This window comes from Globicephala melas, chromosome 4 (genome assembly GCF_963455315.2).
Source record: "Globicephala melas chromosome 4, mGloMel1.2, whole genome shotgun sequence".
In the NCBI taxonomy this organism is placed as follows: domain Eukaryota; kingdom Metazoa; phylum Chordata; class Mammalia; order Artiodactyla; family Delphinidae; genus Globicephala; species Globicephala melas.
Window position 1 is genome coordinate 76447342 of NC_083317.1, and position 25563 is coordinate 76472904.

At 38.4% G+C, this 25563-nt stretch overlaps 1 protein-coding gene across 3 annotated transcripts in view; it reads right to left on the bottom strand.

Moving 5' to 3' along the window:
* CCDC50 (coiled-coil domain containing 50) overlaps positions 1 to 25563 on the bottom strand; it is an 82100-nt gene that overhangs the window by 47854 nt on the left and 8683 nt on the right. For all 3 annotated transcript variants that reach the window (XM_070045462.1, XM_030860679.3, XM_070045461.1), the window contains exons 2-4: positions 8219 to 8281; positions 7237 to 7363; positions 4200 to 4290 (exon numbers count right to left, since the gene is read on the bottom strand). In XM_070045462.1, the coding sequence (XP_069901563.1) occupies positions 4200 to 4290; positions 7237 to 7363; positions 8219 to 8281 (281 nt within the window). The remainder of the gene's footprint in view (positions 1 to 4199; positions 4291 to 7236; positions 7364 to 8218; positions 8282 to 25563) is intronic.

Genomic DNA, 25563 nt, shown 5'->3' on the forward strand with positions numbered 1-25563 from the left:
AAAAAAAGGAAGCCATTCCATTAGATTGCTAAATTTCTTTTATTAACTAGCGATTAATATATTAACATCTAACTCAGTAGGGAACTCAAAGCAGGAATAATCCCAAAACGGTTACTCTATCAGACCAGAAAAAGAGGGTAACACCAATTCCGTTGCTATAAAAACATCAGTATAACTAGGATAAAAAGAGAGAAGAATTTTCTCAACCAGAAGAAACCCACTCACTCCCCGTCTGGCTATATATGTATAAATCTATTTCTAAAGTGCCAAAACATAGGAAAAAATGTCATTGCTAAAATTATTATTATCTGAGCTATTCTCTAGATATTACCAACTTATATAAATATTTTTTTAGAACACAAATTACTAATGACCTTAAGAATGCTATGAAAAAGTTCCATGGCTCACACTAGATTAATTTTTAATGTAAATTGGTTACTAAGTTTATCCCTGAACAGTTCACATTATAAACGGCTCCAAATTGTTGGACTAGTGCCACAGACTTTTCATAACATGGTTGGCCATGCTACTGTTTATTTACGCAAAAAAAAAAAAAAAAAAAAAAGTTTTTCGCTAAAATAGTTTCACATTCACATATATTTGGACCTAGGTTCAAAGACACACATATGTATACATTCACACACAATTAGTGAAGAGTTTTATTTAAGAATAACTGAGTTAAATCAACTAAACACACCTTTCTTGGCTTCATTAAACAACACTGACAAATGCTAAAGCTGTGACCAAAGAGAAAGATCCCAATAAAATTAATCCCCCCATATTAATCACAAACTCATACACTCCAGTATTACCAAAGGCTACAAGCCCCTTCAACAGGGCACTGAGAGGAAGGAAGGAAGGAAGAGGGAAAGAGAGAAAAGAGGGAGGGAAAGGAAGGAAGGAGAGGCCACAATGCTGGTAAGAATACAAAGGATCTTTTTTAAACTTTTCTACATCTGTCTCCCCAATGGAAATGCTACCTTCCTTACATCTGTGCTCTGTTAAAAAACACAATAAAATTATACCATAACAAAGCTAGACATGCTAATTCACCCACACGAAGTCGTATAACACTACTCAGGAACAATGTTGTTCAGAAAAAAATCTGTCCCAAGAGGAAAGGGGCCTTGGATTCTACATCTGTTTTGGGGGACTAGGAACTACCCAAGAAAGTTGACCCCAAAAATCTCTAAAAGAGATTTGGGTGAAAATCCAGAGAGGAATTTTCCACAGCCCTGCCGTTCAGTAAGAACTCATTAGCTAGGCAGACTCTACAAGGAAGCAGAAGAGCATGGAGGCGGTGAGGAGGGGGGAGAATTCGGACAGTTGATGAGTAACAGGCAATGCAAAGCTGGACAGAAAAATCAGCACAATTGTCTTAGTCTCCCCTATTAGGCACCCTGGACTAAAATAAATAAGGATTATCATACATCCTTCAACATCAAACTTTACTAATGCAGATTTTGTTTATTTAATATTACAACATACTAGTCAGCTGGAAGTCACATTTTTCTACAACAGAAGAACATCTTGGCGGGACAGCCATCTAATCTAAGGCATCAGTGAAAAGTCAAAAAAGTCTGAAAGCAGTTTTTTAAAGGCTAGTCTCACTAAACGTCCACAACTGGATTTCTCATCTCTCACTGCACTGCACTGGGGAAGGGGGAACATTTCAGTAGGTCAAACAATAGTGGAAGGCAGTGTAGTAGGAGGGCAGCAAAGCATAAACTCCTGAAGATGCCTCAGATCAGACCACACTAGAACACACCTAAGCCTGTGTATTGTTTCCCCTTTCTAATTTCACGCTTATCTCCCTATAAGAGAAATCAGAGTTGTTGTAAGGGGCAGAATGGTGGGGAAAACACCTGGCAAGAAAGCAAAAAGGAAAGAGCAACTATTAATTTAATATGTGGCAGAGACTTTATATACTTAATTTTATTTAAACTTCACAACAGCCCTTTGGGGTAAGTGTGGCGTTACCATGGACTTCTTCAATTTGGAACCTGAGGCTCTACATGGTTAAGTGAGATGCTGAAAGTCTCAGCTAAAAGTTAAATGGGTAAGATTCAAACCCAGGATAGTCTAACTCCAAAGTCTCTGTGTTCTATGTTGTGTCACAGTACATCCAGGTCAGAGGCAGTCAGTCAGGAGACTGAACTGTACAGACATTTCTCTGGCATCTTATTGTAGCTTGGGACCAGTCATTTACTTCTTCAAGACTTAATTTCTTCATCTGAAAAATGCAGTTATTCACTACACTACACACTTTATATAGTGTAACAATGAGATTATTGTGACTGCTATTTAGATTCCACATGCATAAAATAAAGTATTTTGGTTTCCCGAATACTGTTTTTCCCCCGAATGGGGTGGGGGGGGGGGAATTACAGGACACCAGTAGCATTTATAAGAAGCCAACTTCATTACTCTGTGATATTTAAAATAGAAGCTTTTCTGTCTACAAAACATAATCACTTCTTTCAGTTGCCAGTTTCATCTCCAAGGCAGTCTTGACTATAGAGATGCAACACATCCTGTAGTAAGAAAGAGCTCCTGTGTTGCTAACAGGAAGGATGAAAAGGAATCCTTAATTCCTACTTACAACTCTGATCATCACATAATCATGGTTTGTTTCTTAAAGAAACAGCTAAATACACTCACACCAGGCGTCTCACACTCACCTGGCATTGAACAAGGAGTTCCAGAGGAACAAGGATGGCTCAGTGGAGGAACAGAAGATGCAGGCTGGTTCACTGATAACCCTGATTATATCTATTTAATAGGGTGATCGTATGTGCCAGTTTGCCCTGGAGAGTCCCAGTTTATGTACTTATTAATAGCACCCACTTTAACCCTGAAAAGTATTTCTGAGTATGCAAAATACCATATGGTCGTTCTACTATTAAAAATAATAAATCATTTTTTCCTTATTATAAATCAAGACAATGGCCAAGAACAGCACAATAGGTGTAAAAAAAGCAGACAGAGAATCAATGCAAATTGAAAAGGAACCATTTGAAATGCTGAAAACATAACACAAAAGCAAGTGATCATTAAGCGCAAATTCAGGTCTTCTCACAAACCATATACTACTGCTAATTTTAACCATTTTCAGCTTTAAAAACAACACAGTTTAAAAATATATACAGAATCAAACAGATCATTGTTTTGAGGCAGCATATCACAGGAGAGTGAAACCATTAACAAAAAAGAATGAGAGCAATGAACAGTCCCTGACTCCTGTTCAGGCTACACTCAAGGTCTGCTCTCCCTAAAGTTGTGGGAATAACCCGCAGACAGACACCCAGTATTGAGCTGAAGCGTCCCTTAAAAGTTCATTTATACCAAGAACTTCAGAGCATGATCTTATTCGGAAATAGGATCCTTGCAGATATAATTAAGAGGAGATCATACCGGATTAGGGTGGGTCCTCAATCCAATGACTGGTGTCCTTATAAGAAAACAAAAGGACAAAAAGATACAGGGAGGAAGGCCATGTGACAATAAAGGCAGAGACTGACATGATGCAACTACAAGCCAAGGAATGCCAGACAGCCAAGAGCCACCAGAAGCTAGGAGGAGGCAAAGAAGGATCTTTCCTAATAGGTAGCGTGGCCCTGCGAACATCTTAATTTCGATTTGCAGCCTTCAGAACTGTGAGACAGTAAAGTTCTATTGTTTTTTTTGTTTTGTTTTCTTTTGTTTTTTGCGGTACGCGGGCCTCTCACTGTTGTGACCTCTCCCGTTGCGGAGCACAGGCTCCGGACGCGCAGGCTCAGCGGCCATGGCTCACGGGCCCAGCCGCTCCACGGCATGTGGGATCCTCCCAGACCAGGGCACGAACCCGTGTCCCCTGCATCGGCAGGCCGACTCTCAACCACTGCGCCACCAGGGAAGCCCAAGTTCTATTGTTTTAAGCCACGTGTGTGGTAATTTGTTACAGTAGCCCTACGGAAACGAATTCACAATTTATGTCAAATTATCCATTATCATCTTTTAAGATTTCACCACTTAAACAACTGGTCAAAGGGCAATAAACAGTGGTTCATGGAGGGCGACACTTGCACTATGCACCGCAAAAGGGGAGAGTTCTTCCGCCCATCCAGCAACCCTACACTGAGCCCGTGAATACAGAAAGTCACAGCTCTGGAGCTGAGCAGCCCTCCTCTGTGGGGTGGAGGGGCATTACTAAGTTGTACCTCATCCTTCTTCTCCTGAATGCGTCGTCTCTCGGCCTCAATAGCCAGCTTCTCCTGAATCTCCTGAGCAATTTCACAGTCTTGTTGTTCACTAAAACACAAAGGTGAAAACAACATGAATAAAGAACGTAAGGAATGATTTTTCCTAAACACAATTTCCTGAATACTCACTATGAGCCAGTGCATATTTTTATCTCACTTAATCTTCACAATAATGATGCAAAGAGGTTGATATTGTCATATCCTACAGATGAAAAAACCTGAGGCCCAGAGTAGTGGAATCATTTCCCTAAGATTGCAGAGAAAACAAGTGGTAGAATCAGAATGTAATACCCAGACACTACAACGGAAAGCTCCAGGCTTTTTCTATACTACCATATCACCTCACCCTACTGGGGTCGCTTTACAGAGACAGGCATGTTCCCTCAAAGGAGACGTATACTATGAGAATAAGGTGCACAAATAACCAAATACGTACAGAGTATGCAGGAAAAAACTGGGAGTGAGTTCACTAAAATGTCAATAATACTGTGGCCACCTAGAGGTGGTGGTATGACTTTAAAATGATTTTTATAAATTTTTTAATTAGAGGCATTTTTTTTCAGTTTCAATAAAACTTTTAAAAAGGGGGGAAAAACCCCAATGTATATTCCCTAGCTTTAGGTCCCAGGAGAAACCTCTGTGGCTGATGCCAGTTTTCTTAATACTCTGGCCACTAAAAAGCCCAAATGTTGCAATACGGCTGCTACCACAGTTTTGTTTTGTTTTGGTGTTTGTGCATTCAAAAAGATTCAAACAACACCTGCTATCATCCAGGAACCATGCTCAACACTGAGGATACGAAAATAAATATATCTCCATCCTGCACTCAGAAGCCCACAGTACATTTTGGTGGGAGAAACAAGACAAATCATTTTGGTGGGAGAACTAGATCCTTTAAAACAGCACATATGAAACAGAGGTTCCAACAGAAAACGGGGTTTGGATCGCTCAGAGATGGCTACAGGTACACCAGTCTTCTGGCTGCAGATTTCAAGAAAAGTCACTGGGAAGCTTATAACTCTAGAGTGTGATAGTGCTGGGGAGCCAACCTTTACACAGCCTTTACAACCTTTAACTGCTAACTAGGAGAGAGAGAGCACGTTTAGAGTTCACTATCTAAAAAGATGCTGGAACAAAATTACAATTGTGGTTTATATATGCAGTTCGTTTGCTACACAAATATTTCCTCTTATTCTCCCCCTGCCAGTTGAACTTAAAGTACTCAGTTAATCTAGTCTTGGTTGTATATTCCATGTTTAATGGCAGTCTTTTATAACTGAAAAGTGTTGGGTGTTGGGGGCAATATCCTAACTTCTCTGGAGGAATCGAAATCCATACATTCTATTCTAACGAAACTGAGGGGATGAAGACTATTCTCATTTGTATAAAGAACTGGTCACTTTCAACATGCTGGGAAATAGATGTAGGTGAAAGCAGATGTGTGCATACGTGGGGGTATGTATGTATGTGTATAACGCACATACGGGACAGAAAGGGAGGAAGGGAATACAAGACAGAGAACACAGGCCAGAAGCAGAAATGGCAAGCTTTTTTAGAATCAGTAGAAAAATCACTGGACAAGATGCCTGGAGACCTGATTTCCAGTCCTGCCACTGTTAACCAGTGAATCATGCACTCTTATGTCGTCTTATCAGCTATAAAAGTTTTTGGACTTAATGACTTCATATTACAGGTCTAACATTCAAGGATTCTGAACCATTCAAACCACAGAATTGAAAATAAAAATATACTCATTTTTTATTTCCATACCCTCTTTTCACTTACTTTTTTTTTTTAACTTACCAAAAAGTGTTTATTAATCTAGTTTTAAGAATATGGAACGTTTCACAAATTTGAGTGTTGCTTTGGCAAACGCTCAGAGTTTATTTCCCCTGAGTCCCTTAAAGGCAGTGGCTATGTTTTATTCATATCTGTGCTCTCTGGTGCCTTTCATGGTGGCAGAGTTATTAGCAAGAGTCAGTAAGAATGTTTATGTACAAAATAAGGAAGCTGAATAAAATCACGAATAAAGTCCTCTCTGAAAATAATAAAATAGAAAAACCCTGCCTCAAAGGCAGCAAAAATAATAGGCTATCCTGTTTATTTAAACATGACAACTAAAGTAAATAGAAGGGTCCCTTCACTTCCTCCTTTACCCCTTCCTCCTCAAAACAATTTTGTGGTTAAATCCACCATTAGAGATTTAGGTATAGGAGCCTCTCTCAAAGAAGAAATGTACTCTGTGAGCCTTTAAAACATTAAAAAGAATAAAAAGTCATTGTGCTAGAAGAGACCTTAGACGTGATCTCTCCATTTAGGAGGAGACAGAGAAATAACTTTGGTCAGACACTGAAGTTATGAAGTGGACTAAGGGTACGATTCAGAGCTTTCCAAAAGATTCTGCCTCTACTTAAAAAGCAAGGGGTTTGGGACTTCCCTGCGGTCCAGTGGTTAGGACATGGTGCTTTTACTGCTGGGGCACAGGTTTGATCCCTTGTCAGGGAACTAAGACCCTGAAAGCTGTGCGGCACGGGCACACAAAAAGAAAAGCCACGGGTTCGAGGAAAATAGGAGTAGCAAACACTGCTAGGAAACAATAAAGGAACCGAACAGACCTCATAAAGTTCTTTGACATCCAGTATTTCGCTGGATTCCCCCCAAAAGCCCAGGAGGCAGAGGGGACAGAGATCATTTGCCCCCTGTACAGGTAAGGAAAACTGAGTCAGAGAGGTGGACCAAATGACTCAAAGTCATCAGTGAAGAGTGTTGAGTCCACACCAGAAACCACATGTCCCAAAACCTAGTAAAGTATTCCAACAACAAAGACAATTTTTTTAATTCAAAGAAAACTATGGGATAGTCACTGTAGGATTTGTAATCTAATAGTGAAAGGAATCAGAGGAACAGATGGAGAGTCCTCTTCCCTGCCCTGGTTGCTGACCCCACAGAGAAAACCAGTCCGGGCATGATGCCCTCCCAGTCCCCAAGTCCTCACAGGGCTTTGTAGCGCTTCTGCAGCTGAGCCTGAGCTTTCAGATCTTCCTCTTGAAGCTGCTTAGCCACCTGGAGATCATGCTGGACCAAACGGTTCCGCTGAACGTTCGATGCCAAATGATGCTCAACTGGATGGTAAAATTGGAGAGAGGAATTATAATGCTTTGGCTTATTAATGATAAACCTGAGAATAAACTTAAGAAGAGCCTTTCCATTAAAAAGGGCTTCACATCCATCATTTCATCTTATGCTCTAAATAACGCTATATAATACGCAGCACAGGAGTTATTATTTTCATCTTTGCATTGCAGAAAAAGAGAATCAGAAAGGTTAAAGTAATTTGTATTGGGCACAAGATAAAACAGTGGCAGTGCCAGGACTTCTACTCAAATAATCTAAAACCAGGGCCAGTGCTCTTTCTGCTCTACAAGTTGCCACCTTATTTATGAAATACTATTTCAATACTGAATTTTTATACTGACACACGAATTAATGATTCACAAATTACAAATTCATACTTACGTACTTCTGCATAACACATATAACTTAGATTTACTATTCATGAGTACATACATAAAAAATTCAGAAAAATCTACAATCTAGACACTGCCCTCGCCTGGGAAAAGATGTTCAGGCCTCCTATTCTAGGGGAAGGAACCCATCCCTCTGCCAGCCTTCTATACACCCTCGATGCATGTATAACCACTATCTCCCTCCTATAGCACTAAGGCAAAGGAAATGGTTCAAGTCCCTCTTTTCCTCTGATACATCCAACAGTCTTCTCATCCCTAGCAGCTATCTGACTTCAAAACACCCAGAACTTCATTCTTCACGGAGGTGTCATTTGCCTAGACAGATCCGTCAGGATGGATGGGTGATATAACTCGATGACTCTGTTTTCTCCCTGCCTCACTCTGAGAAATCTGCCTCAAGCTACCACTAAAAAAGAAAACTGAAGGAGCACGCAGAGGGCTATTACTCACTCTCTTGTTCCTGCAGGCTGTGGGCCAGGGTGTGGTCCTCCAGGACAGCAAAATCTCGGCACACTGCAGAGGATGAGGGAGAAGGGCAGACAGGAAAGCTCATTAGTAGTACTTTAACATAAAAAGAAAAAGATCTTGTTCAGGACTTCAAAGACTCCAACCTAATATTTTAGGATGATCAACTTTATAACTCGCAATGCACAAAACAGTGACTAGTTAGTATAAAGTCTTCATTCACAAAAATCCACATAGTACCTGTTCAGGGCCAAGAACAAGGTGTCACAAAATAATGGTTAGGTCCCTGGCCTATGGAAATTAATCACAGAATCAGAACGCAGAGGCCCAGAAATTCTAACCCACTTCTATAAAGGACTGCTGTAATAATAAGAGACAAGAATGTTTCACATATTGCAGCTGAGAAAAATCTGAGTTTTTGCATGGTCAGAGGAGTTAAGCCATCTGGGATTCAGAGGATCCTTTCCCAGAGACTTATGTGTATCCTGGTGCTCTTAAGGAAAAACACACCTTTATTAGTCCCTTAGGCAGGAGCGGATCTCTACTTTAAGTGTAGTCACGTTCTTCAATGGGTCCACACCCTCAGACACGAGTTAGAACTGGTTCTCTAGGTCTCTCTAAATATAGAGCTGCCTAAAGAGAGCCTGCAAACCAAAAGACAGTGGGAACCTTGGAGGGTACCAGGCATCTGCCCCTAACTTTGCCTCCATCTGGAGAGCCAGGCAAGAGCGTTTCCTGAACTACTTTCTCAGACACGAATAGGAAGAGATGGTCTTAAAGGTCCATTCCACCCCAAACTGTAATTTAAACTTCTGCTTCTTAAAACAAACATACATATGAAGGACTCTTATCATGAAAAATGCTGTTTTGTTTGTTTTAAGGACGTGTAGTTTAGGTGATATATCCTTACTCTATTCCAAACACGTACGTCACATTAAAGAGGAAAGTTCCCAAAGCCTCAGACTATTGCAACGTGTAGGACTCATGAAACTGTCCTCTAGGGCTTACCAGAGTTTACAGATTTCTTTCTGCAGCTCTGACTTTGTCTGTGAAGACATTTAATTAAAACAGAATGAAAAAACATTCCTTTGCCATTCTTAGCACTTATGTATGTTCACATACAGATTCACACGGCCCGGTCCCTCGCTGAGAGATAATGCAACGAAAAAGCAGGCAGAGCTTGGAGACGTCAAGGTTATTCTGAAAAGGTTTTATGATGGAAAAATCATTTCTGCCCCCAAATCATATTAAACCAAATATGACCTACTTAGCCCTGGCTCAAATGCAACTACAAAACTGGCAATTTCAATAGAAAGTCCTATTCTTTTACATCCATTCTCAGCAAATTCTAACAACTTGAGGCCCAGGTCAAAGTTCCCCAATATTTCACAGAATGAAAGTGCTTTCAAGAAGAGCTAGTTAAACCTCTTATTTAACAGGTGAGGAAAATAAGGGCCAGAAGAAAGAAAGGGCTTATGAAGGCGGTAGACATAGTTTGCCGGTGGCAGGGCTGGGAGTCAGTTTCTCAGCAAGCAAGAGCTCTTCCTGCTCATGACAACTAGCCCTCCTGGACTCTGGTAAACCACAGTCGGAACAGACTGAAAGAAGATATTCTATACTGACCGACATGCATTCTCTAAAACACTTAGCTGATTAACATTAATTAATTAAATGTCTAAGACACGTATGGATTTAGTTCACAGAGAACAAATATTCAGAATGTATATTTTAAAAAGTTTAAAAGCCACTTCAATTTATGTTATTAGAGCAGAAAGGTAAGCCAAAACGATATATTTTATATGCTTTTAATATTATGCTGAATAAAATAAAAATTATAAAATTACTACAGTTTTCCATGTGAATAACTGCAATATTTTCACGTTTTTTATTTCAGTCAGCATGACATTAAAAATATAATGTTTATGGATACATATACCTGTAGTAAAAATATATGGTCTTATTATCTGGCACTGACACAGTGACCCCTAGAGACACAAGCAAAGGGGCAGGTGTGCCTTGACTATATATATGCTGTTCCACTGCTTTACAAACAAACTAGAGAAGACTGAAGGAAGTGAGGCAAAATATTAACATCTATTAAATTTAGGTGATAGGTTCCTGGGTTTCTATATTTTCTGTGCTTTTTGTAATGTTTTACATATACTGCACTTAAATTCTACAGCTAAATATAAAAACTTCTAAAATTCACATCTTTATTTCATCAGCAGCACACACAAACCATAAACATGATGATGCATTTGACATATCATAATACACCAAGGAGTTTATGAATTTATGATTGCCTTAATAATGACTCTTAATTATTTCTTAATATGTAAAAAGCAAGGCTGAAGTATATTTAATTATTGTGATTTGACCCTGAATCTTATTACCGTAGAGGCTGAATTGGTACCCACAAAATATGGGTCAGGCCTGCACTAGAAAAGAACCTAGAAGATCTTCCATGACTACAAAGATGTACACACACTCATACACGCACAGGGTTGTATTGTCCATACACAGATTTAGCCCTTCAAAGTTTACTAAAAACTTCCAAATATATCATCTCATTTATGCGGAAATATTACTTACTTAATCCATAATTTCCTATGCATCCACTCTAGTTGCTTTCAAAGTCAGCCCCTGTATTCTTTGCAATGCTAATCTAATGCAAGCTGGGAAAGCCACACACCCAGCCACCTTGCAGATCAGTAACCAGTTTGGGAATTACAGAAAACAATTCTCAGCCAGGACAAGTTCAAAGCCAGGAGCTTTGCTCCTCCTCTAATCCACTCTACTTTGAAGCAAAGGGCTATAAACAGTACTGAGAATAAACAGCATAAACTCATCTCACTACGTTTCCAGGCAGGCACATTTAAGACGAACTACTGGACCCTGAGCTTTTATCCTGCCACTTCTCAAACTTCTTCCCTCCTATGTTCACTTTCATTCACCCTACTCTCAGGTTATCTTCTTGCCATTAAGCCAACCCCATCATTCTCCATTCCCATCCAGCCCTGCAATCTCTACACCTTCCACACAGTTAGTGCTGGATGTAGCATAAATTTAGTAGGACTTCAGGAGATGCTCATTAATAGAAGAAATGAAGAAATACTGGTCAATAAAGTCAAAGAACAGAGTTCCATAGACAGGAGGAAAACAATGTTATGAATAGAATTAAGCTCTGTCGTTACTGACAGCATCACTTGTAAAATTTTTCAGACGTTCAAATAAAAACTAGCAACCTCTCCCTTTCCCATGAAAAGAACAGAGCTTTAGTGATTTTTAAAATCCAGATATGTACATATATACAGTGGATTCGTTTATATTAAGGCAAGCAAGTCTCAGGAATGGGAAGTAGGATTTATATATCTCCCACCTATTTTCCTTGAAGAGAAAGATGATTCTCATTCATCTGTGGATCCCTCTAAATAAACAAAGAGCATAGTACGCACCTAGTAAACACAGTTACTCAACAAACATTTGCTGAATTCTATTATTAGGAGGAATAAGTCATTTACAAGCCATGAAGAAGGTGGAGTTGACAGAAAGGTAAATAAGCATAATATAAAATGTAATAAAGTTTATAAAGACCTATAGAAAATTCCTTGAAGGCATAAAAGTGGAGCAGTTGTGCTTGTTATGAACTGGGGGTAGGTGTAAGGAGTGGGGGTGACTTGGCAGAGCTGTACCAGGAAACCTTAAAGTAGTTAACATACAAAACCAACCTCAAAGGAAGGTTCAAACTCCTAGGGCAGAAGTGGTAAGCGTTCTTAGCAGAGGGACGAACTAACTCTATACAAACTAGAAGATGAGTGAAGAAGTCATTCCTGTTTTGTCACTTTTTTACCCACATCCCCAAACTTTCTGAAAATAAATGGCTATGAAAACTGAGCAAGCTTCCTCCCACATAAAAATGCCTGGGTGGGGCTTCCCTGGTGGCGCAGTGGTTGAGAGTCCGCCTGCTGATGCAGGGGACACGGGTGCGTGCCCCGGTCCAGGAAGATCCCACATGCCGCGGAGCGGCTGGGCCCGTGAGCCATGGCCGCTGAGCCTGCGCGTCCGTGAGCCTGTGCTTCGCAACGGGAGAGGCCACAGAAGTGAGAGGCCCGCGTACCGCAAAAAAAAAAAAAAAAAAAAATGCCTGGATTACTAATACATTCACTAGAAACTATTTCTTTCAACTGTGTCTGTATTGCCTTTTATGTTCTGGTATAATTTTATGAATTATTCTGTTTTAGTGTAAATGCTATTAGTAGCAGATGGAATACATACTCACTGCTTTGAGAGCTGGGTTTATGCTTACTTTTCTTTGTTCTGTTCACATGGGAACACCCTCTATGAATGAGGAAGATGTTCCAGACACAGATTTTGTCTTGAAAAGTTTGGTAATGACAGGCAACTGCAACTGACATTGATATAACACTTTGTAGGTTACAATGCACTTTCACACTTATTCCTCCTAACTGTCGGAGCGTCTGAAGGTTTTTATCAATATCCTCATTTTATTTATGAGGAAACTAGGCTCAGAGAAATAAACTGGCTTGACCAAGATAACCCAACAAATGAGCAAATGAACTGCAAACCAACCTGAGCTCTTCTGGCCTCCAATATTTCTGCTCAAAGAACTCCTAGAAGAAATGGGCCTATGTTTAAGTATGTCAGAAAAGAGTGATATTATTAAATACTAATTAAAATAAGACAAATATGCAGTAGTTTCTTTGAAATTGAGGATGAAATAAAATTTAGGTAAGGGTGGTACATGTGTTCAGAAGGTGGGTTCCAGGTCCTAAAACAGAGCAATAACAATGGACATAGTTTACTTTGTCTCACTATCTCCCAAGAAGAAGTCTCTAGCTATCACGGTTGGCCTGTGTTCACTTCTGAAAAGCAAGGACAAAAAAATTTTGCACAGTATTTCATAGATGACCTGTAACAAAAACCCTAGGTAGTAACTGCAGTGGGAAATTCCAAGGAAAATCTCCCTTTGGGATCTAGCCACTTCCCCCATCTCCATCCAAAATCAATGGCTTTTCTTCCCTTTGGTAAGAGAGCATTAATGAATTCTGACTAATGTGTCTCAGAGTTGTTAAAGACAATTTTAACTAAGAAATGATAACATAGGTAAAACCCCTAAGCCTTTGTCTGCTGCCCTACAAGAGAAATGTCTCGCTAACCTATTAAAGAAGTCTCTTCCCTTTATTAAAAGCTTTAATAAAACTGCCTCAGTAGAAGAGAAATGGGATGCAGGTAAACTGTGAATAGACCTCATCCTAATGCCAAATCTTCCACCTCCTCAGCCCCAGCAAAGTTTATATATAGGGACTAAGATAACATCAACATCACCACCACTAACACCAACACCAAAACCAGTCTCCAACCCCATCACCACCACCATCAGTGGGAGCTTCTTAGAGATGCTCAGCTATGGAATGGAGACACTCTCCTAACCACCTGCCCCAATTATGAGCCCCCAAAACAACAAACACAGCTTTGAGCCCCTGGTCACTCTGACAACTGAAATTTCCCACTTTCAGGCAGAAAGCTGAAAACAATTAGAATAATACCCAAGTAATGTTTGAGCAATTAATTTATTAGGGATAAAGGGTAACTGAAAGGTAACCTTTGATCCTTCTCTGACTTTTAGTGTCTATAATTTCCATCTTGTCGAAATGAACAAAACTGAAGTACAGTATGACAGAGGAAATAGAGTGGCACCTAATTTTGGCTGATGCTAAAGAGGTAAACAACACAGGTGTTCCATACTCATTTACTTTGTTCCTAGTTAAAGTAGCCAATGGGTGGGCTACTTTTCTGATCAAGTCTCCAAATGCCCTGTTCTTTCCAATATACATACTATGGTTACTCCATCCGTCTCGGAGATAGAAGAGCCTTCTGAGTAGAGATCTATAAAATAATTAAGTCAGATCCACCTTCCTGTACTTATTGTCCTTAGTATAATTATCCCCCCTTACTAAACTACCCACAAAGTACACACAGATTTCTGCAATTCCTTTATGAAAGACAAAGACTTTCATTCCACGTATTGTACAAATGATTGGGGCATCGAGTATCATTAACCACTGTTTCAATTGTTTGGGAATTTTTATGGTTATTGGTTTTGGTTTATGTTTTTCTTGGGTGGTTGGTGTGGGTGTGAAACAGAGAATGGGGGAGTCTTGCAAGTCTGAGGGAAGTTTAGTCACCATTACACAGATGATGGGCTTAAGAACCCTTTTCTATCTGCCAGTGGTTCCTCTCTACTCTCAAAAACTTCATAATCAACCTTCAGAAACCTCATTCAAATGTTACTTCTCTATTAATCCAATCCTATAGGACACAGACCAAAACCATCATAACTGATACTCTCACACACCCAGCAGGTTTACTTATGCTTCCCCCCCCCCAGTGATTTCATAATATGTAGTAAATATAACACTGGAGAACTAATCATACAAATACATGTACTCATTTGTTTCCCCATTATACATTCAAGATCCTGAAAGGTAGGAAAAATCTTATGGATCATTTTCTCTCCAATATTTATCTCAATGCCTGGGATGATGATTTTCAAATAAATCCTTGTGGAAAGGAGGGCTCCTGAGAAAAATGATGACTCGTATAAATGATGCACCATGAAATCTTGCATGTCCACATTCTCCAGCTTACCTAAACAAAGCTAAGAAGCTGCACATCTACCCACAATGCCTTAAGTGACAGCAAAGGGTTTCTGTTCCCAACACCCCAAATTTCAGATGTATTATAATGGAAAGGATAATTACCTGATAGACTCCTAGAACACCTAGAAAAGTTGTACACTCAGGCAGGTGGTCAATTCTTGGTTCCTTTAGATGACAATTAAGTACATCACTCAAAATGGCTCTGAAAGTTAGAATAACATGCCAAGGATCACATAGTTAAATATGTGGCATTTCCAAGATTAGACCCCAGGGCTATGAAAAATGTCTGTATACATGAGGACATGTTTATTAAGCTAATAGGATGTATGTGGCATTTTAAAGCAGAATGCACTGTATGCTAAGGTGCTGGCATGAATTTTCAGAATCTGGAGCTAGTCCCCTGAGCTATTTGTTTGATAAAACTGTCTCATGTCCTCAGAAGTCCTCTATAGTTGCAGGCTGCCAAATAGTCCCGAAAATTAGAAAATGTTAATAAATTAATTATAAGGTGAATGAAAAATGTCAAGGATGACAGAACCAAAAAAAAAAAGTAGGAGGAGAGAAAAGTCCTGAGAAATCTAGTAACAGAAAGACATTTTCAGGGTTAATTATCCTTCCATCAACATTACAAAATGATAGAAAGCTCGCCTTTTCATAAAAAGCTCCACAAAGACCAGAACAGTATAACCCAGGATTTTCTGCAAAGTTCTACCAAATATCTGATCTGCTAAAGTCACCACCTTGGTTAGAAGTCTAAAATGTCTTTGAGCATCAAGAGGCTTTAATCCAAAATACCTCTGAAAATAATAAAGGCCCTGGATGACAGGTTGGGTTCCCAAGTTTCCTCAAATATTTCTAAATTTCAGTCACTGTTCATAAAAAGGTGCTGATTCATCACTTTCTTAAAATTATAGAAATTGACTATCATAAAGGGTCTGAGTAGTTGTTAAGTCCAGCTTTATCCTGTCCAAATAATCATCTGGACTCCTCATAAATATTTAACCACAGGAAGCCCACTTCCTTTCAACACAGTTCCCTTTCGGGTAACTGTAAAATGGTCTGTGGAAGGACAAAACCTGCCAATCTAGAGGTATCATCCCTGGTCCTAGTTCCAGCCTCAGAGTGCACTCACATTCCCTACAGTGTATGTGGGTGTTTTGTACAAACCACTGGCACTCTTCAGTCTGTTGTTTTATACACACGATAGATGACCATCCACATGGCATATTATATGGGCTATATGCACAGGTTAAGTCCTGAAGGTACTCGCCATGATATGGGCAGAGCCCAGGGCTGATTTCTGAGCCTTTCTATAGTGTACACTGACTACAGCTGAAATATTTGATTTTTCAAGTTAAATTTTATTTAGAAAATACTAGAAAAGATAAACATCAAAATCTTAACATTGATCAGGTACTGTGGGACTATAATGTAGCTTATTTTCCTTCTCAAACATTTCTATATTTTCCAATTTATCTACCATGAAATGGAATCTTATTATTTATAATCCCTTGCATAACATTTTATAATAAAAAAAATGCATGTTTTTAATCTAATTTAAGCATCTAAACAGTGAAGCAGCAAATATTTACTACAGGAAAAAATAAGTTGCAGTAGCAATGTTATGGATTCAATTTAATTATACTGTTTCCTTAAGGTTAGAGAATAAGTTCTTTTTTTCTTTTTAAGGAAAAATGTATGCTAACAAAAACAAAGTCTACGTAAGACCCCAAATTTGCATCTGATCTTCCTGAGAACCAAAGCAATCAGGGAAATATGAAAAGTTGTTCAGTTCTCATTATTGTAAAGGAGAAATAACACCAGTTCCTGACTGGAGAGAAATGTTTTACTAGTACCAAACACGAAAGCAAGTTCAGCCACCATGTTGGAACTTAAGTAGAAAACACTGAGTTATATAATGTACTACTCAATAGTTCAAGCATGAGTTTTAAACACGTGTCTACATACACACAAACATATGTACACACCTTCAACAAAAGAACAAGACTGAGCTCAGTAAGGAGACATTTTAAAAAGCAAAACAACTGATTTAATCCCAACATTTAACTCTGATGCAATTTATCAAAATAGGTTCCTGAGCTTTTGTTTTCCCCTAATCCCCCCAATTCAAAGTTAAATGAAAGCCCCAGTAACCCAAACCACTTGTTTGGCAAGGAGATATATTATAGCTAACAACAGACACACTAGATTGCAGGCAAGTGGGTTTTGAAAATGCTGAGATAATATAAGTCCTCAAATCAGAAGTACTACTTTAATATCACAGACCATCTGCATCATTATCAGAGACCACAGAGTAACTGGGTAACTTATTGGAAAAGTGAAAATGGCTGAGTTAGAAATTTCCATCGGACAGGGTAAAAGACTGAGGGTGAGAGGAATACTGAAAAAGGGAAGGAAGGTAGCAGGGTGGAAACAGCAGTTTTTACTCATCCTGGTAGAACTGCTGGATAGAGATAAGTCTTTCCATTAGGAAATATCTGACTCAAGTTTTCATAAATGATTAAAAATACCCACAAACACAAACAACCTCACAAGCTTCCTGGGCTACAGGCATAAACTTTATGGACTGGTGCTTTGAAGCCAAACCTTTTTGTGTTGGCAGTAACAGAAGAAAAAAGTTACCCAAGGAAAATTACAACTCTCCAAAACCCCAAGTGAAGTGCATTCACATGGTCCAATGTTGGATGGAACACATATTAGAAAAGACTGCCCTAAACTGAACCAAATCTGTATGTTCTATCCATCCATCATTATTCTATCCACTAGGGTCACAAAAATTTTTTTCACACTATATATGGTAGCCACTAGTCACACATAGCTATTTCTTTAAATTAACCAAAATTAAATTATAAAAATTCAGTCTCACTAAAAACATTTTCAGTGTTAGATAGCCTTATGGGGCTGGTGCTTACCATTATGGACAGTGAGGGACAGAGAGTATTTCCACCTTCACAAAAGTTCTGTTGGACAACACTGCCCTAAACAATAATCACAGTATGACAGAAAGGACAGTGTCAATTTAGACAACCGGACCACTCAGCAGCATTTAAAACCATCTTAATCGTGTGTGTGTGTGAGAGAGAGAGAGAATGCATATTTATATTTTAACCAACAGATATAACTCGCTTTGCCAGTATGGACAACCAAGGGTCCTGAATATATTTTTAGCCTTGTAGTAGCTACAACCAAGGGTCCTGAATATATTTTTAGCCTTGTAGTAGCTACTGATTTAACTTCAGAGTGCATTATTTCTCCTATGCTTCTTTTTTCTCAGCCTTAAGGTGGTGGTAGTTTTGCTAACCTCAGCCGGTTGAAAAGAATAAGAGTTGTACATCTATCAAGTAACCACTGTGCAGATACAGTCACAGAAACAAAGTGAACAAACGTCCTCTTGGAAAGGAAAGTGAGCTGTTAATTCAATATAGTTAAGGGAATTCGATTCTGTGAATTACAACTACTACTGAATAACCTAGCAGATCTCTAATACCTTACAGATCATTTACCAAAGAACTGTGGATTCTCATTAGCAAATTATACATTTGTGAATTTCAATTGGCATGTAAAATTAAACTGATCATAATCAGAGGAGCCTTCTCCTAAAAGTACTGTCTTTGGTGCCTTCCTTAAATAACAATTACATTTTACATGGGTGTTCCACTTCAGAACAATTCAGGAATATATGAATTTACACAGCAGCTAAACACGTAATTACTCTTACTATCATAAAAATGATTAAAAAGGAAGCACTCCTGCTTTAAAATGATTCAGTTGATTTCTAAATAGATTTATAAAATTTCATAATTAAACATAGAAAGATGACTATCAAAATTACACTTAGGAAAAAATGAAACTCTTAAACAGTGTTAGAATTCTGTAGTACACTGCACAGAGCATTGGTAATGAGATACTCAGTGAATACTTACTGCATACAGAGGTACTACGGTATAACCAAGAGTAGTACGCTTACCTAGATTCTAATCCTGGCTCTAACACTCACTAGATGAATAATCTTGAACAGATTAATATCACTTACATTTGCTCCCCTGTAATATGAGAGTAATAATGACAACTGTAAGTACTTAAGCACTGCAGGAAATTTTCTTTTTTAAAAAAAGTACTCACAAATTATTCTGATGGAGATAAACCTTCTATGTAGAAAACAACAGACCACTGATAACCACAGGGGTCCTCAAAAGGGTAAAAACCCTTAGACAAGCAAGTAGCAGACAATTTTTTTCAAAGCAATTTTCCACTATGAATATCCTGGTAGTAAAAATTGCTTTCTTTTATTTTCACCCCATGTATCCCTAGAGAAACTCCGACCTTCTGTCCCTCTATTTGACTGGCACTTTTCCTGGCACTTAAGCCCACAAATGGTTTGGCAGCCCTCAAATGGTTTGGTTTCTCTGTTTGCCTTAGCCTAGAAAGAAAAGCCACCCATCTCCTTAAACCTGGGTAGGATAAACCCAGTCATGCCCATTAAAACCCAAAAGATCACATCAAGCCAACTTAAGTACAAGTTTACACCAAGGGAAGAAAAACCATTTTGGTTTATTGGCTTCATATGACAAGTTTCCTTAAGTACTAGCTACTGCAAGTTCTATTTATCTTTGAACTTTCAACTTCTCTTCTGCAAGTAGATACTTTAGCTAGTACTTTCTTTCTTATTAGGATTAGTAAACATTTCAATTTCAAAAGATTGAGAGTACAGTAATACTCAAAATTTAAAAAAAAACAAACTTAAAAAATTGCTCATGGGATAAGCAGGTATGGAAAAAATATTCTCTTACAATCTTGTTCCCATAAAGCAAATGGCAACACTCGCAGTTCCACTGTGGTAACCATCTGTCAGAACTCTACACTCATTTCCAGTAATCTTGGATAATGTAAATCTGAAAGTAGGCACATAAAATAAATGGGCAAGTCTTGAGACTTCTGGAATTCGACTCTGATATGCTGCCGTATGCTCAATAATTGGTCATGTTTACTGACTAGATTGTGTTTTTCTAAAAGGTATCTTGAGATCATGGGTACATTCCTAAGATCAACTCAGTTTTTACACTTACTAGGGGAATGCCTCCCCAGAAGACCAGGAGATTTCTCTTACAAGCGGCTTATATTAAAAGCAGATTTTGTCTCCTAGAAATACTCTATACAGAAGAAGGTAATGACCCAACAGCAAACTGGAAAAAACAAGCCTGTGTTCCAAAGTACACCCAGAAACGTCCTAAGCAGGTAACAGGGAGTTGTGCATAGATTTTAAGAAGGGATTCTGTCAACCACTTTGGTTCTCCATGTAGTTCATCAGAGGGGATATTTTACTTTATTTCTTTTCTTTTTGAGAAGGAAACCTGTATTCACCTTAGTGGTATTTAAGTTAGATGTGAACTTTTGATGGTTCTCTATTACCGAAGAAGGTTGGACACTCAGTGCTATGGGAAGAGAGAAGCAAAATCTGAAGTTTAGTAATAAACTCCAATAAGAAAGAAGCTGAGATTTCTTCAACAATACAAAAGGGAACAGAGGACATAAAATGGCATGATGGTTCTGATTTGGATTTTGCCTAATGTTTAAAGAGTATTTCAGAGAAGAAAAAACAACTTTGGAGCTATACAGATCAGGATTCAAATATTGCTTTCTTATTGGCTAAAAGATCTTAGGCAAGTTATTTGATCTCTTTGAGCTTCAGGTTCCTCATCTGCAAAATGAGGATAAATGTTGTGAGGACTAAATTAGGTAAGTGAAGGGCCAAAGAAAACATCTGTCACTCAGTAAAAGGAAGTTCAATAAACGGAACTTCCAATTATTACTGGCATCATCAGAGTTAATGAATTCTTATAATTAGTTATTTTCTATTAAGTACTTCTTTTAGTCAGGTCCCATTAAGTCCCTGATTAACACAGATATATCACTTCTGTAGTACAGAATCTATAATGGAATAAGCAATCACTACTTCCTCTTATGAATGTATGGAAATGTTTCCTGGCAAGGAATTACAATATAATCAACAGTTGACTACATTTCAATAGCTCTTTCTAACTTCATATGTTTTCCCATGAGGGAGAACATGTTTCCTATATGTATGCATTGTGGGCCTGAGTTAAAAGGAAATCAATGTGTCTAGAATGTTTAATAAGCTCCACCACTCCAAACTTTTTTCAGTTGAATGTCCCAGATTAGAAAGCAAAGTAGAATTCTATGTGAAAGTCATGTAATTATAGTTTACTAAAATAGAAGAATCATCAAAGTATCACCATTAAGAATGGTCGGAGAGTAGACTGTTGAGAAGAAGTGCAGCCATCAAAATCTAAACAAAATATTAACATGTAAATTTAAAATACAGCATGCCTAAAACCAGATGAATTTTCCTAATTTCTGTTCCTTGAATACGCTAGTAAAAGCTTTCTGCCAAATCCACATGGCATTTTGGTATCTTACTATAAGAAATATAGATATCTCTTTCCCAATTTATAGAAATATAATGGCCTTATTGTAGCATATAAGGAACAAACAGGTTGAGTAAAAACAGCCCAGTTCCTCATTCCAGATACCGGTCAGAATTGTAGTTCTGCCTCTGTCAGCAGCTCACCAAGTGACCTTTGACAAGTCACTTTCCAAATCAGAACTTCAGTGTCCTGACCTATAAGGAAACAGTCCAAATTATTTTTAAGAATTCCTCCCACTTAGATATAGGGTAGTATGAAATTTAGTTGATTCAGTATAAGTAATATATATTTGTCTCTTGGATACAAGCACATCATCTAAAATGTCATAACCACAGCCTATATAAAAGACTACCCATACAGGATGACTGTTATGCTAACTTTCTCCTGTACCAAACATTGCTTTCTTCATTGCTGTTGTTGGTTTTACCATTTCTACCATACAAAATGGCAAACATCCACTTTTATCCACCTTATTTTATGTATAGTAGCCTTAACCACCAATAAATCTTAAAATAACCTTTTGTTCAATCTAGTGACTTATAAAAAGGTAGACTTATCCTGTCTCAACTAGCAGTTCTCACAGAGCCTTCAGTATCATGGTAAAATGAGACCATGTTATCATTCATTCACTGTCCAATGAACGCAATTATGGACAGTACTATTTACTAAAAGGTTAACCTGGGGCCCAATGAACAGAGTACAGCCTGGGAAAGCGAACACCCTCTATATTCAGAAGTCTTCTTGAAGATCACCAAATTTAAGTTCAACTAGAATGTGTTCTAAATGCCTTGGATTTCTCTATGTACTGCTACTGAAACTGGTTTCAGTATGGTATATTTGGTTATCCTATAGTATATTTGGCTGTCATGTAATTCCCCTGAAGAGGAAGTGAAAGAAAATCAGGGGCAGCCTGCATCTGTGAACAGGAAAACAAGCTGTCCAAACACCTTTCTGCTCTAAAGGATTGATTCACTTTCTCACTTGTTTTTTAAGAATTCAAAGTCATTTTGATGATTTTTAAAAACTGCTATAATATCTACTTAGAAGTATAAATTGGTTTTTGTAGCACTGCATGTTTTTAAAACAGTGTTAACTTCTAATACACCACATGAAGCTGAAAGAGACTACGCAGTATGCCCTAATTTAGAAAACCATCCTAAAATAAGTATGAATTAAACGTATCCACCCCCAAAGCAAAAATGCTTGAGCTCTTTTGCTCACGCTTTCCCACCCTCTCTTGATCATAGACCATACCAGGTTTATAATCTGTACATTCATCTTTTTAGTTTCTAACTCAAAATATTCAGATTCTTCACAATCAGGAACTCTATAACCAAGAACTTAAAAAATACATGTTACATGTGACCTGTTTAGTTAAAACTTTATAAGAACTTTGACCCCTTTACCTAAAAATAAATTTAAAGGAGAAAACAGTAAACATAAAAAGTCTGAATAGAATCCAATACCATCTAAGAAACTAATTGGATCCTTTAGTAACAGCAACAAAATGATACCAGATCACAATCCTGGAAAATGTACACACTTGAACAGGGTCTTACTTAACTAAAATCAATCCGTAAACAGGTAAGATCATTGCTTCCAAAGGAGCCTACTATGTGTTTTGGCCTTGAGTTAACCTTAACACCAATCAGTCCCCTACAGACATGTGAGAGATGGGGAAATTTCATGCAACAAAAAGTAAAAGTGATTGCTTCTAATCCTCTATTCCTATCCCAGTGAATTCATGCAAATGATCATAGCCCTTATTCTAGTGTCATTAGTTCAGTTAGCTCAGGTCAGTCTGCCCACTGAACATAAGCTGTCAGATACTCTGACAAGTTTTCTGGAGTATCTCCTATGGGTAAGGATCCCCAAGCAGTACTGAGATCAGTCAGCTACCAGTCTTGTCTTGATGGAGAGCTTTCAGACCAATACAGAGGATGAGACATGTTGCTTAAGGAAGTAAGTTAAAAAGATACACAGGAAAGAAACAGGGTAGACTTAACTGAGAATCAGCATTTGAGCTGGGCCTGGGGAGGTAGTGAGAGGATGAGAGGATAGAAATATGCTATATTTAGATAGTATAGAAGGAAATACCATGCAGAGGATTAGGGCTCAAATAACAATGGTCTGGAAAAAGGAAAAGTTGGAGTATTTTAGGGTAACTTGAACAGTAATATCACTGAGACTGAATGTATAACACCGCATTTTGCAAAATACTTTCATATCCATTTCTTCAATTAACTCTCATGGAAAGTCCATATATTAGACACAGTAAATATTATCTCCAATAAACAGATAAGGAAAGTGAAGCTTAGAGATACTGAGTGTTTTCTCTGAGACCTTACATCAAATGAGTAGGAAAGATGAGATGTGAAACCAAGGCTTAACAAGTCTAGGTTCAAAGTACTTCCCCTTTCCAAAGAAGTCAGTCTGCTTAAGTTAAATTTTATACAAGCTTCCTTTCAATCTGGACAAATTATTTAATGTATCAGTAAACAAGAGCAAATACTGCAAAATAATTCTAGGAGGAGCTCAATTACTTAAAAGATACACAGCAGAAAAGCACAGAGTAAAATGGTAGCCTCCTACTCTATTTAAGATGAAGAAAATGATACTTATATTACATACTGCCAAGTAAGTAGGAATCAGAAATGCGTGCATTTCTTACCTCCCTTCAATTACACAAATTTCAACACCCATTCTCCACATTCAGGGGGAATAAATGGGGAGAACCAATAAACAGGAAACAAAAAGAAAACTAACTAATTAACAGTAGAATTTTAGGGGCTTCCCTGGTGGCGCAGTGGTTCAGAGTCTGCCTGCCGATGCAGGGGACGCAGGTTCGTGCCCTGGTCCGGAAAGATCCCACATGCCGCGGAGCGGCTGGGCCCGTGAGCCATGCCGCTAAGCCTGCGCGTCCGGAGCCTGTGCTCCACAACAGGAGAGGCCACAACAGTGAGAGGCCCGCGTTAAAAAAAATGTAGAATTTTCGGAAACCCACATATGAAGAGCTAAATGAAAACTTAATTATTCCTACTATCTCCAATTGAGCAGATTTCACTTAGTAATCAATTATGAAATAGAAAACACATTAAGAACCTCAAGACAGTATATGGGAAACAGGTACCCTTCAGGTTTTAAGTGTCAACAAAAACTTTACATTTCATATCTAGAAAGGGTTTTTTAACAAGGACCTTGCTTACTCACCACATTTCAGCAATGTGTCTTGCAGTTGTGTGGTCACCAGCATACACCTATTCTGGTAAAATTATTAGAATAACCCTTTTTACTCACAAAGTGTCTGGGTTTGGCCTATAAATTATTTGGCAGCGCTGCCTTTAAGCCTCAGTAATTATCCTATTTTGGGGGAGCCTGAGTGCCACTGCAACCAAGTTCCTGGAATTCAGGGATGTTAAAAGCACAGTAAACTGGAGTCTATCAATAATAGCTCCCCAGCCATTTTCTAAACCTTCAGCTTGTCCCTTCCAATATACACACATAGCCAAAATGATCTTTCAAACATTAGCTCTGTGGAGTTTTAATGGGGTAACTTACAAGGGGAAAAGAAAAGAAATGCTTCATGGGTACACTAAAGCCCAATTTAAAATAACGAGGTCTGACCATGGAAAACTGGGAAAACAACAGAAGCAGACATGGCAAGTTAGAGTCCAGCAATCACTGACAGGATAAGGAACCATTTGTAAGCAAAGCCAGAAAGTGATCTGTAAATGCAGACACTGAGAGTGCATAGTCCTTTCCAAAATAGCTGCTGGCAGATGTCAGGCCAATCTCAACGTGCAGATGAGAGGATATGAATCTTAATCAAGTCCCTTGTTTCTCTTCCTCTACTTCTGGTTTCCCATCTAGACAATAAAAACGTTTCGAAAGTATTTGCCAACCCTAACATTCTGTATTTTGCTGAATTTCATAATATGAAAGACAAAGCTAATATTTTAAAGTATTTGGTGGGAAGTGCTACTCAAAAATTAGTGAATTTAATACCTAAAGTGAATCATGGACTCCTCTATATAGTCAACAGGCAAAAAAATTTGTTGATGGGGAGGCAATGAAGAGGGAAAGATATCCTTGTAAGTCATTTGTGCTTTTACTATATGCAGTTAAAAGTCCTGGAGTAATGCTAATGGAAAGTGACTCAGTCTTTATGACTCATTAGAAAAAT